The sequence below is a fragment of the Pyxicephalus adspersus genome, chromosome 1, assembly GCF_032062135.1.
Source record: "Pyxicephalus adspersus chromosome 1, UCB_Pads_2.0, whole genome shotgun sequence".
NCBI classification, from domain to species: domain Eukaryota; kingdom Metazoa; phylum Chordata; class Amphibia; order Anura; family Pyxicephalidae; genus Pyxicephalus; species Pyxicephalus adspersus.
The window spans coordinates 2,924,074-2,936,404 of record NC_092858.1 but is presented as its reverse complement, the minus strand read 5'-3'; the positions used below and the strand labels follow the sequence as shown (position 1 = coordinate 2,936,404).

The 12,331-nt window shown below is 46.2% G+C and overlaps 1 protein-coding gene across 4 annotated transcripts in view; it reads left to right on the top strand.

The window, feature by feature from the left end:
- Positions 1-12,331, top strand: part of LOC140323471 (TATA box-binding protein-associated factor RNA polymerase I subunit C-like) — a 38,539-nt gene that overhangs the window by 18,174 nt on the left and 8,034 nt on the right. Inside the window, exons 1-9 of one of the 4 annotated variants that reach the window (XM_072400549.1) lie at positions 7,043-7,073; positions 7,632-7,769; positions 7,849-7,936; positions 9,113-9,222; positions 10,178-10,273; positions 10,536-10,606; positions 10,692-10,930; positions 11,441-11,551; positions 11,999-12,116. The exons of 1 other annotated variant lie outside the window; for it this stretch is intronic. In XM_072400549.1, the coding sequence (XP_072256650.1) occupies positions 7,635-7,769; positions 7,849-7,936; positions 9,113-9,222; positions 10,178-10,273; positions 10,536-10,606; positions 10,692-10,930; positions 11,441-11,551; positions 11,999-12,116 (968 nt within the window). In that variant the 5' untranslated portion in view covers positions 7,043-7,073; positions 7,632-7,634. Of the gene's footprint in view, positions 1-7,042; positions 7,074-7,465; positions 7,770-7,848; positions 7,937-9,112; positions 9,223-10,177; positions 10,274-10,535; positions 10,607-10,691; positions 10,931-11,440; positions 11,552-11,998; positions 12,117-12,331 lie in introns of those variants that run through there. 2 more of the 4 variants (XM_072400559.1, XM_072400538.1) reach the window with 2 other exon arrangements.

The following is a 12,331-nucleotide window of genomic DNA, read 5'->3' as shown; positions in this document are numbered from 1 at the left end:
CCCCCCCCCCCCCCAAGATTGACCCTTTTGCTGCCAAAATACTAAAGAGCTTGGGTTCACTGAAAAGCAACCCAGCATTAACAAGGAAAAGATTCATCAGACATAGATAATAAATTAGATTTATTTTGTATGATTTATGTCATGTCTTTAATATATTGAGATCTCCTGGATTGTTTCTTCATTCTGTTTTGGGCTCATGATGGCAAAACACAATAGTAAGCAAACACTGGGGTAACTACTTACCTCGTTGATTGAAATTTTGCACATCTTAGAGCACTTCTTTATATTTGCTCATTTTGCATGAAACCGTCGCTGGACATCTGAGGCTGGGTTCATTCTATACGGCACCCCAATGCTTCACCAACCCTCGCCAGCAGACAAATGGTGGATCTGCACCGATTATAAGGAAAAAGTGCTGCATAGATTTCCTCTGAGGAATGCCATCCGGGGGGTCTGCAGCCATGCTGTACATGAATCCAATCCCACCACAAGGGCAAAATACTTACTGTTGTGTCTTGCCATCGTGACCCCACAACTAACACAGCTGACATTACACTTCTAAAAAAACAAAACAATAATTTCATTATTTGTATCTCTTGTATTGTTTGCTTGACAATGAGGTTTATTTTTTCCAGCACTGTGGCAGTTAAAGGGTTAATCCGCTGCTTTCTGATCTGCTGTTGCTGAGTAAAGCTGCTATACAAGGATCTGCTAATGAAGAGGTTAATCTGTTCTTCACTCTTCTAGCAGTGAAAGGGTCAATGTGCTTTGTGATCTGGCAGTGATGGGGTTAATACACCCATCAGGATGTCATTCCGGATCTTCCAGCTTCATTTCTTCCTGAACCTGGGACAGGAGATGTTTACAGCTGTGACCCCTCTGCTCCTTATCCTCCTCCTGTGTTCTGCAGGGGCCCGTGGGGACCCGATCCCAGGTAAGTGACCCAACCCAAACCTCTGATATAGATCTGATCTGTACAATCTGTGATTGCTGGAATTCCTCCTGCACATCACAGCCATATGGCAGGAAGAACACAAATGTTATACCGGTCCCCTTTATGTGTGATGAGGGCCCTTAATCCCATCCCTATGGGGTCTAAGCAGGGAGGACATACAGGGGGTAATGACAATTCTGTTCCCCGGAATTCTCAGCACAGAAAACAAATATCCCTAAAACCCGGCGCCAATAACCCCACAACCCCCCTGCAAGGTGACAAACAATTCCGAGTTATTTCCTTGTACAGGGGGCCATCATCTAATAATAATAACACCCGGAGGTCGTATCACCGGAATAAAATCTCCTCTGCATCCCAGAAATCTGGGGACACATGCAGGAGTTTGATACAAAAAGGGGGAAGATTTATGGGGTGGGCAATGTTTTCGGGCATCTCAGCTCCATTCTGTTTAACCTTTAATTTGTATTTGTGTCCCAAGATTTACACAGACTACAGACAGGGCGATGGATTTTCCAGCCTGTGATTGGACAGGGAAGGAGTAGCAACAGAATGATGAGGTCACTCCTCTCCTCCTGTCAGCGTGCTCCACAGCAATTCATATCATATACTCACTTTGCTCCTCTACGTCCACCATTGGGTGTCCACTGAGGATGAAACTTCTGCCTGTAATTTTAGAGATACCGGGAATGGTCCAGGGGGTGAACGCTGCACAATGTTCATCCTACAGGCAATCTGTGAATAATAAAACCATTCGGTGTTTTAGGATTATTTCATGCGGGCAACTTAACGTAAATTTAAAACGTAATATATAATGGTACTCACAGTGGGCCGGGCTGTGAAGGGTTAAAGATGGACGCCGCCAAGGTGATATCTGAACCAGGAATATCGGGCTACAGCACTCGGAGTCCTCTTGTCACCAGACTGGAAACACAAACATAACTAATATGATGCAGCCAGGTAATCCCATCAGGATGATAGATAACAGGGCCCCACAGCAAAATCACTGGGGCCCCTGTCTCTATTCCTGTATAGGTAAAGCACTTACCTTTACCAGTGAAAAGCCCTCAAACCATCCACAAACCGAGCCCAGTGCTATCTCGGCTTCCCTCTTCTTTCTGGGGCTCCCCGTTTCGTCTGCAGAGTTCTTCCTCAGCTCTCCCAATCTCAAACTGCACATTCTTGAGATAAAGCACTACCGATGGAACACGCAAGGCAGACATCACATCAAATACTTTGTTTCCATCTCCTGCCAGACTGATAGACATCCAAAACCTTCTGAGGGCCTTAATGGGTTCTACTAATGATGTCATGATGACATCACACATATAGAGAACACCTAGCCCCTCCCCTGAGGATGATATCAGACAGGGTCCTAAGGGGGACTTTATTATTGGCTCCTAATCTGGTCACATGGTCAGTTGTCTGTATCTGACCAGGGGGTTCACTTTGGGTTGCAATGTGCAAAGTTCTGTAAACCCCAGTACTGGGGTAATGATTCACTTTTTTGATGCAGATCATTCACCTTTACAATGCCATCTAGTGGATAAAGCAGATAATGATATCTAAAGGGGCACCTGGTTCTATCTATTTTTGTAGAGCCTTTACCTGCAGTGATGCACATTGGGGGGAGTCTGTCTGCAATAGGGGCGATGTAATCTCAGTTCCTGCCCCCCTGCCAGAAAGTGATGGGACATTTCATGAAACTGAAATGGGCGCAGCATTTTAGGGTTAGAATATTTGCCATGGGATATGAAATGAGAGGCGATTCTCCCCATAAAGAGAAGAAGCTGGGGTTGGTACAGGTTGAATGGGTATGTGATGGATGTTTTTATTTTTGCAGACCGGTGCTCTTTTTTGTTACCCAGGCTCCTCTTTTTGTTTGTAGACGATGCGGATGATTTGCTGGACAGCCACTGTGTGAATACCGGAGGGATATGCCGGGCAGAGTGTTCCTCCCCATACATCGAGAGTGGGCAATGTGCCAATGGTCCATGCTGCAGAATCCTAATGCCTTAGACCCCCGGGCAGGACATCACAGGGGACCCACCAAGCAATCATCATCACCAGACACCTCCAATTCCATCCACTACCATAATACATACGGCTCAGCTGCAGAACTTTGTGTGTTTTATAATATATAGCTGATATGTGTTCCCCCTTTTCACAATGGCCGATTTATTAAAGCTCTCCAAGACTGGACTGTGCAAGGCTACAGGAGGCTGGAGGGGAGATTAAATGCTAAGGAACACGCAGAGCAGAATAAATATGTTGGTGCTATATAAATCCTGTTCATTAATAATAAAAATAATAATAAAGGGGAGGACGATTTTACAACAAGGAGGATGCTGGGCAGAAATAATGAAGTGAAGGCCAGATGGCAGAAATAATTAAAGGCAATGACAGAACAAGGATCACAAAAGGGTATAAAACTTTTATGATGTAAAACATACCCGGTATAAACAAAAGGAAATAAAAGTACCCGGTCTATACACAACAAATTCACTGCAGCAAAACAACAGTCTAGAATCCCCGAAACAACTTTAGGCTTTGTGTAAACCGACCACATACACACCCTGAACACAAGGTAAAAATGCTTTTAAGCTGTAGATTATACCGTAACACCTCAAACCTTTGCGTGGAATGTTAGCCTTATGATGCACAAGTGCCCGGTGGCCCCGGAAGCGTTGAATTTGTGCCGTTATCTCTTCTAGAGTTTGTGAGAGTCTCTGGAGACGTTCCCGCAGCAGCGCAGTGGCTTCCTGAAGATTCTCTATGGCACGCATGGCTGCCTGGAACATTTTGAGTAAAAGACAGAGCTGGGGGAGAGCAGAGACAAAAGTTACACAGAATAAAATCTCACACAGCCAGAAGGGAGCAAAGTGCTGTCAGTCAGCTACACCAGTCAGTGGTGTATAAGGTCCAGTGTTCTCCCTAGGCAGGATTGGCTGGGCAGAACGCCCAGCAATTTTCTCTTCTACCTGGTTGGCCGTCATCAGTCAGCTGCTCAGTCCTGGCTTTGTGTAGGGAGAGCTGTCAGTGGGTCTGTGCAGTGAGTCTGGGCATTGGGTCCCCCTCACAAACCTCAACCAGCAGAATTGACAAGCTGCGTTCTTACTGAAAGTTTGGTAAAGTTTATATCATTGGCTATTGCACATAGCAAGGTCCTGATTTAACATGGGGTAGGTTTAAGGGAAGGCTCAGACCTGCAGTGGGAGCCAGCATCCTGGGCAGGTTACAGCCGCTGGCACCTACACTGCAGTACTGGTTCCTAACAGCAGGGGGCAGTGAGCGGTTCTGCTCACTGCCACCTCTATTCATTCTCTATTGCGCTACCATAGGTGAATACTACATGTTGCATCTCCCTAGAGGTAGAGGAAGAAGTAACCACACCGCAACCTCACCACCTGTCTGAACACAGTCCAGCAGTAACTCAGCAGCTCAGCTCCCCCTCCCAGCAGTGATATCAGCTTAACCTACCCTCCCAGCAGATAGCAGCTTAACTCTCCCTGCCAGCAGTGACAGCTCAGCTCAACTTTCCAGAAGTAACTGAGCAGCTTACCTTCCCAGCAATGATAACAGTGTAATAATACTCCATCTTTTATTCACATAATAAAGGGACACAACATGATGTGATAGAATACAGTCAACCTTCAATAGCAGCCTTTAAATGGTGTTCAGGCCCAGCTTCATGCATACCCTGCACCTCTTATGTCTGCCTGCTGAGCAACCAATGGAAGGGGGATCTGAGCTGCTGAGCAACCAATGGAAGGGGGAGCTGAGCTGCTGAGCAACCAATGGAAGGGGGATCTGAGCTGCTGAGCAACCAATGGAAGGGGGAGCTGAGCTGCTGAGCAACCGATGGAAGAGGGAGCTGAGCTGCTGAGCAATTGATGGAAGAGGGAGCTGAGCTGCTGAGTTACTTTGAGATATAAAGAAGTTAAGCTGTCAAGACACTACTGGAACTAAAGAATATGGAAATCCTTAAAAGTCCACAATCTCAGCAAATGTTCATTGTTTCTATTAGTTTCTATTAGCTGATTTTACAGACTCGCTTTATAGGTCTGCTTTTTTTAAAGCCATCCTACTGTCTATGGCTGATGGGTTTTGGTATTTGGCTACCAATTGGAATGGTGCAGATCCTGCAGGAATCCAACACAATGTAGACAGGAGGTGGTGTGTAAAGATACCACAGATGGGCGACAAAGCAATACATTGCATAAACCAATCAGGTTCTCTCTTTCATAGATAACTAAATAAATAATATAGGTAACAGTCACAAACAAAAATCCAAGCCTCCTCCAGCAGCATTACATTGCAAGGATCAGCGCCATGTCTACACTGCAGTCAGGAAGTCACCGGGCAGATCTACACCTAGTCCCATGTAAATGCCATGATGCCCCAATTTAATATACAGCGCAGCGTAATATGTTGGCATTAGTTATATAAATACAGAAAACAATGTAAAACTAAAAATACGCTTCAAAATCCACGCTGGAAAACTGAAGGAACCGCATTATCGTTGGCGTGATTTTGGAATATCAACCTGTATATATACATACACCTGTTTAGGGGGGCTTACGTTTTGACGACGAGTTACGCCTGCCAATGTGGATGGCCAAAAATTGTTGCTTGGTAAGGAAGATGGCCGTGTGCTGAGCGGGAACTAATATGAGTAGGTTCTGCTTAAAGAAACCTCTGATATCTCCATAAAGAGTACCTGTTGCCTGACAAACTCCAATTCTATACAGGACAATAACTGAGCAGCACGTCGGTCATTCCAATATACGCTGGAGCGAAAGGAATACTTTTTCGGCTGAAGCTGTACGAGGTTCTATCGGCGGTAATGTTACTCGATGAATGAACTTTTTCTTGTTTTGAAATCTTCGGTCATTATCCCTGGCCGGGGTGGGGTTGTAGTTCCTGCACATGCGCATTGGAGTTACATTGTTCCGAGCATGCACATAGAGTTACACATACGCACAGGAGCTGCTTTGTCTCAAGCTTAGAACTGTCCAGAGCATGTACACTGAGTACTTGGCACAAATAAAGTCCTGACAGGAAGACAAGGGCCATGGCAGAGCCTCCGGAAAAACACTGACAATCTGGATTTTAACCTCAGGAATTTTACCTCAGGAAATTTACTTCCACTTGAAATATTATGGATAATATTCTATTTTTGGTATTTTTCATTAATATAAACATCATAGTAACCCTGATTTTATTATACAGGTCCCTATCATTACAAAAGACCTTGTTTGGGGAGTTTTGAGGAATTTTTTTCATTAAAAAAAACACATTTTTACTGTTGGTGGTCTGCCAGCAAGTTTCCCCTTTTGTAGATCTGGGGTATTTAAATAACAAATCATTGTGTATTTCTTCCCCTGAATAGACCCAATTTGTACCACGGAGGGAGCGTGGCGGGGGGGGGGTTCTCCCTTTAGTTAGTCTTCCACGTTGCCTGAGAGGATTCTGTGGTTTTCCATCAGATTTACACAGCAGCTATCTATAACGCCCTTTTTCCTGCCTTCTAAATGGTTTATAATTGAGTGTGTCTATTGACTGATAAAGTTGATTCAATTTTGCAGCCATTTTGAGTAAGGCATTGAGCAGGGCAGCACAAAATGGCTGACCAGGACGCTAGCGTTCAGTCATACATACGCCAAACACTACAGATCGTTTCCGCTCACAGAGTAGTGATGTTTGTGAGTGAGGAAAAGGAAAATGAAAGCTGTGGCTATGGACAAAATCACAAGTCTTGTACAGGGCAGAATGTGACAGGATATGAATTCTACACAACACAAAGCTGTAGAAGGAAAGTAGGAAGTTTTATTACCACCAACAACTCCTTCCACCCCCATGGGGTGAGTTTTATACCGAATGCCATATATTCTATATCTCTGACACCACACAGGTATCACTCCCTTAGCTGCTGCTAAATCGGCGGGAAAAGTTCACATGACCTGTCCTCCATCTTACCACTCTCGTTGTTTCACGCAGCCACAGCTATCAGGTGTACAAAGATGGCGTCTGCTCGAGCGCAGGAAGGAGCTATGGTTAGAATTGGGCGGGGCTTTCGCTAGCATGAGGCTAAGCGGGCGGGGCCAGGAAGCTGGGATAGGTGAGTGAGGGGAGAGCGCGTGTGGCAGTGGGGTTGCTCTTGGCGACAAGTTGTAATTTAATTGGCTGGTGTTGGGGAGCACGGCTGTCACGCCCCCTATTCCAGTCGTGTTAACCCCCAAAATCCCAATGCGGGCTGGGGACTGTACTCCTGTCATACAATGGAGGTCTGGTCCCAATAATGAAGGCTTCCTGAAACTGGAAGCCAACCTTACCCCTCTGTACTGTGGGGGACCCCTGCCCCTAATACTGGGGGCCAGACATATGGCCAACATAAATTACCCGCTCCGACACTATTCCTATTGTAATGGGGGCTACATACCTCCTCTAAGGGTTGTTTATTGGATGATTCTATCTACGGGACCCCGCCATCCACCCACAGCCCCTACCATGGCACTCCGGTCTCCTTCCATAATTCTTGCTATAGAGATCTCCAGCCGCACACATTTTACCTATAAGGGGGGAAGGGGTCTCCTGGGGGTACTGGAATTATTTGCATCATGGCTGCCGCCTCTTCCAATCATTACGTTGTATGATGACCGCGTGTTCCTATTTCCAGCAGATGGAGTACCCGCATGCCCACTTCCCGGGCTTTCATCATGAAGGTCCCACTGCCCAGGAATCACCAGGAACTCTGCCAAATTTGGGATGGGGAGGATATGGCAGAGTTCAGGAAGATGCCAGATACCCCGGGCAGGTAAGTAGCAGAAGGGTGGGGTAAGATGGATTCCCGTATAATGTACCCAATCACATCAATCCGTCTTTCTGCCCCACAGAGGCATTTCATATCCAAGTTCACCAGAGCAGCAGAGAGATGGGAGACTAGGGAGCCGACCCCGGTCCCACTTTTACCCCCCAATACCGGTAAGTACTCTGTATTCTATAGGATGGGGGTCACGTATTCTGGATGACTCCTCCTAACAAGGTAATGGAATCTAGCCCCCTAACCCACAATGATAGAATCAGAGGGTCCCCTATAGATTGGAAGGGTACCCTCTGAGGGTAATGGAATTTGTGGGTCCTTTTGCCTCAAGGACCATTCCCCCTTAAGATTTAAAAATCAGGTAATAGAATTGGAAAGTCTTTCACCCTCAGGGTAATAGATTGGAGGGTCATTTTCCCCTTAAGATACTGGAAGTGGAAAGTCTTTCCTCCTTCTTCTGTCCTGGGGTAATTGAATTAAAGGGATCTCCCAGGGTAATTGATTGGAAAAGTACTGCCCCTCAGGGTAATTGAATTGGAGGCTGTATCTCTGGTAATAAAATTAGGGGTCATTACTCCTCCAGGCTATGGAATTGGAGGGTCCTTTCCTCTTTAATACTGGGGAGATAGATTGAGAGAGTACTGGAACCTAAAGGGTCCTTTTCCCTCTGGGTAAAAGAATTTGGGCTTTTCCCCCTTAAGGTTTTGGAATTAGAGAATTACACCCCCCCCAAGGTACTATAACTGGCAGGTACTGCCTCCTCAGGGTAATAGAATTAAAGTGTGCTTCCCCCCAAGGTTATGGAATCATAGGGTCCTTTGCCCCTTCCTCTTCTCTCCTGGTGTAATGGAATTGGGGGGATCGTCCATGATAATAGATCGTACTGCCTCTGAGGATAATGGAATTTGGGGGTCCTACTTCCTTAGGGTACTGGAAGTGGAAAGTCATTCCCACTATTTCTCTTTTGGGGTAATAGAATTAGAAGTATTAGGGAGATTACTGCCCCCTCAGGGTAGTTGAATTGGAGGCTGTTTTTCAGAGTAATAGAATTGGAGGGTCTATTCCACCCAAGGGTATAGAATTGGAAGGTCCTCCTTTCCCCTTTCCTCTTCTTTACTGGGGTAATAAAATGAGCAAGATTCCCAGGGGTAATAGATAGGGAGAGCATTGCCCCCCCCCAGTGAAATTGGAGGCTACTTCCGTCTCTTGGAATTCGAGGGTTCTTCCCCTTCAGGGTAATAGCATGTAGGCCCCCCCCCAGGACAATAGAATTGGAGGGTCGCCATTGAGCTGTTAACTCCCCCCGGCCATCATGTGATCTGTGTTTTATTCCCTAGATTGCGGCTTCTCACCGGTAACAGAATCGGACCTGCTTTATAGGAAGAGGAAGAAACTGGAAAACACCAATCCCAGAATTTCCAGCGCGTTACTTAACTGCAGCCAACAGGTCAGAGCCCCGCATCCCTGGGTGCCTAATGTGCGCCCCCTGTCCTCAAACACTATCTACAACACACTGTCCATAATGGCGTCTCTGCCCCTTCACCCCCCCAAATTTTAGTGGACCAGTGAGAAATATTTCATGTGAACATGTGCTCATAGTAAGACAGCAGGGGGAGCTTTAGGTCCCTCAATGTCTTCCTACCTCTTGTACAAATCTTGTTGACTGAGCTAAATAGCACAAGTGGGGAAAAAAGTAGAGGAGCCAAAGCAGTGACTCCCCCATCACCAATCTTGGGATCCGGTCCTAGATAAACTCCCAGCCATTCCTATTCAACTGAATAGGAGCAGTTGCGGATCATTTTGTGCACACAGAGTAGAGGCAATTAGGAGCAGCCAATCTTGTGATTTTTGATAGCAAGGGGCTGTGGTGCTCTTAGAATTTAGGGCAAGGTGACTGTGTTTGTGTATAGCCTACACCCCATGTTCTGTATATTTACCACCCCACCTTTATTCCTTTATGGTTATAGGGTAGCATGTGACCTCCTAACATAATGAAGTGGCCAATCCCTAGGTCTGAACACTGGCATGTGACGTAATGAGTGATGTCACCTGGCACTGGGAGCGGAGTCAATGGATGCACAGAAAACACTGGGGTCACTAGGCTAGGTGACACATAAACTGGGAACACCACACAATGTATGGGGGGTGCTGGTGTCATTGGCTGTCAGAGACTTAGGGCTGGCTTAAGGGCCCAGGTATATTAGCATTGCAGCAGGAGGGGGCTCAGCAAATGTCACATGACGCTTCACAATAAAAGACGCCCCAATCATCAGTTCTGCCTCCTGATTGGTCAGGGCACCTACCATACAATATCTGGCTGAATATATTTCTGCGGTGTTTCGATTGGTCAGCCCGACGTTCTTTTGTATGTTGCAGTAACGTGATATAATTCTGTTTTCCAGGTCAGCAGATTCTGCTGGGATCAGAGCAGCACCGCTTTCCAGAGTATGGGACCACTGCTGGAGCCGCACTTTTACCTGGGAGACAAGATGCTGATGGTGACTACCTGAATGTTCATGTTGTAGGGATAGGGATCTTATAGTTTCTAGAATTTACATTTAGATCATCCAAGCTGGTCATGTGATGCTGAGCCATTAATAAATTGGGGTGGGACCAGGGACAGTCCAGGTAATGATGGAGGGGCTAGATGATGCTGAGCGTCCTCCAGCCAGGAAATGTGCCGGGCTCTATCCAGATTGCTGCAGCTTCTATTGTACTTTGTGAGGAGCTCTGGAATAACACCAAATATGTTTCTTTTAGGGGAAACACAGAATCGATAAAGTTAAATTGACAAAACTACTACAGCAGCTACAGAACGTTCCATTCCACGAGTAAGTCTGCCACTATTTTACCAAATATACATGTTTATGAGAGTTTTTTTCCCACTGTTTGCTACCCAATTATTCTGTCCCGCAGATGTCCCTTTCCATACTCCAACTACCCCATACGTGCCCTCTCCTTCCTCACCAATGACTGGCTGCTGGATGTGCCTCCCGTGGTATTGGATTCAATGGTCAACGACGGCATGGCTGATGAGTGGAAGCAGCTACAGTTCCAGGAGTCTCTCACAGGGGGCGCTCTTTCTTGGGTTCCATACCATGGTAGTTCCGGAGGCTGTCTCATCTATCCACGTGGGCCAGCTATGAACCAGCTCCGTATCCTTGCCCATCTCTGTGTCAGGTATAGTGAGGGGCAGCCATTCACTAAAATTGCTCCCAAAATGATATCCGGGTGATGGTGTAAAGAGGACCTGTCACATGGTAAGCAATACATTTATTGAATTTGCTCAGAGAAGAGCTAAAGTGGGGTGGAAACGAAGTAAATATTGGCCTAGAGATTAGCTTGAGAAGGCTGGAGGAGATATTTGGGGGTTTAGAGGGAGACAACTCCAAATGAATTTAACCCCCCCCCCCCAAAAAAAAAAACCCATAGAGTCCTATAGATACTGCCATGAACATAGGTAGGTGAATATATTTGCACTGCATGGTGACATTGGTGGATCACAGTGAGGATGTTGCACAGCAGGACTACCAGGTAAAAGTTAAGGAACAAAATAAGAAATCTAATGCAGCCACCTCATCTAAGGTCTCATAAGCTCTGCAATGTTGTAAAACTTGGTTTGTTCTGCCCTCGCTGTGTTTGTGTTCCTTAGCATCAGTGGTCAGATTTCCAGCAGATGCTTGTGAAGCGCTCCAAAGTGAAGATTCAAGGAGAGCCGGCCGTGTGTGACCTCCAACAAAGAGTCCGACAAATCAGCACCGGGGAGTTTGACAACAGTAAGTGTCCTATTACCCCCATCAGTGGGTGCGTGGCTTACACCAGTGCCAGGGCATCACAAAACACACGAGAAATAAACTTACTATGCACCTTTCTGTCCTGATAAAAAAATACTCCCTGGACTCTCTCTTTGCTCCTACAATGACCTACTAATGACTTCCTCACTCATAACCTCATCGCACGCACGGCTCCAAGACATTTCTAGAGCTGCCCCGACTCTCTGGAATGGTCTTCCTTGCCCTTTTCCGCTTGTTCCTCCTTTCTGCCCCTCTTACATTGGGGGGTCAGTGTAGTGTCCCCCTTACATTGGTGGTCATTGAAGATGTTACATGGGTACTGTAGCAGATGGGAGTTTTGCATGTCTTCAAACGTCTCAGATTTATAGGAGAGGAGGGGTCTGAGCATCTGTAAAAGTTTTGTTTCCTTTTTGTGTTCCCTCTCTCCAGCCTATGTTGGTGTTCGATCCATGTACAATTTGGCCACATGGAGGTTTTCAGCTGATTATCCTCCCAGACCTCTCAGTGTTGTGAGGACAAAGACACCCAGCACTTGTGTCAATGTCAGGTAAAGCAAAGATTGGTGCATGTTCTGTGTCACTCTGCTGAGATCGGCTTGGGGCCACAAACACACAGCGTGTTCTCTCTCTTTTTTTGTCTTAAAACTCTGCAGAATGTCTCCTCTCATTGTGTCCTCTTTCTGTGTATAGTGACCCCTCTGTGTGTGTCCTCTCCCTCTGCAGAGTGTCTCCTCTCGGTGTGTCCTCTTTCTGTGTATAGTGA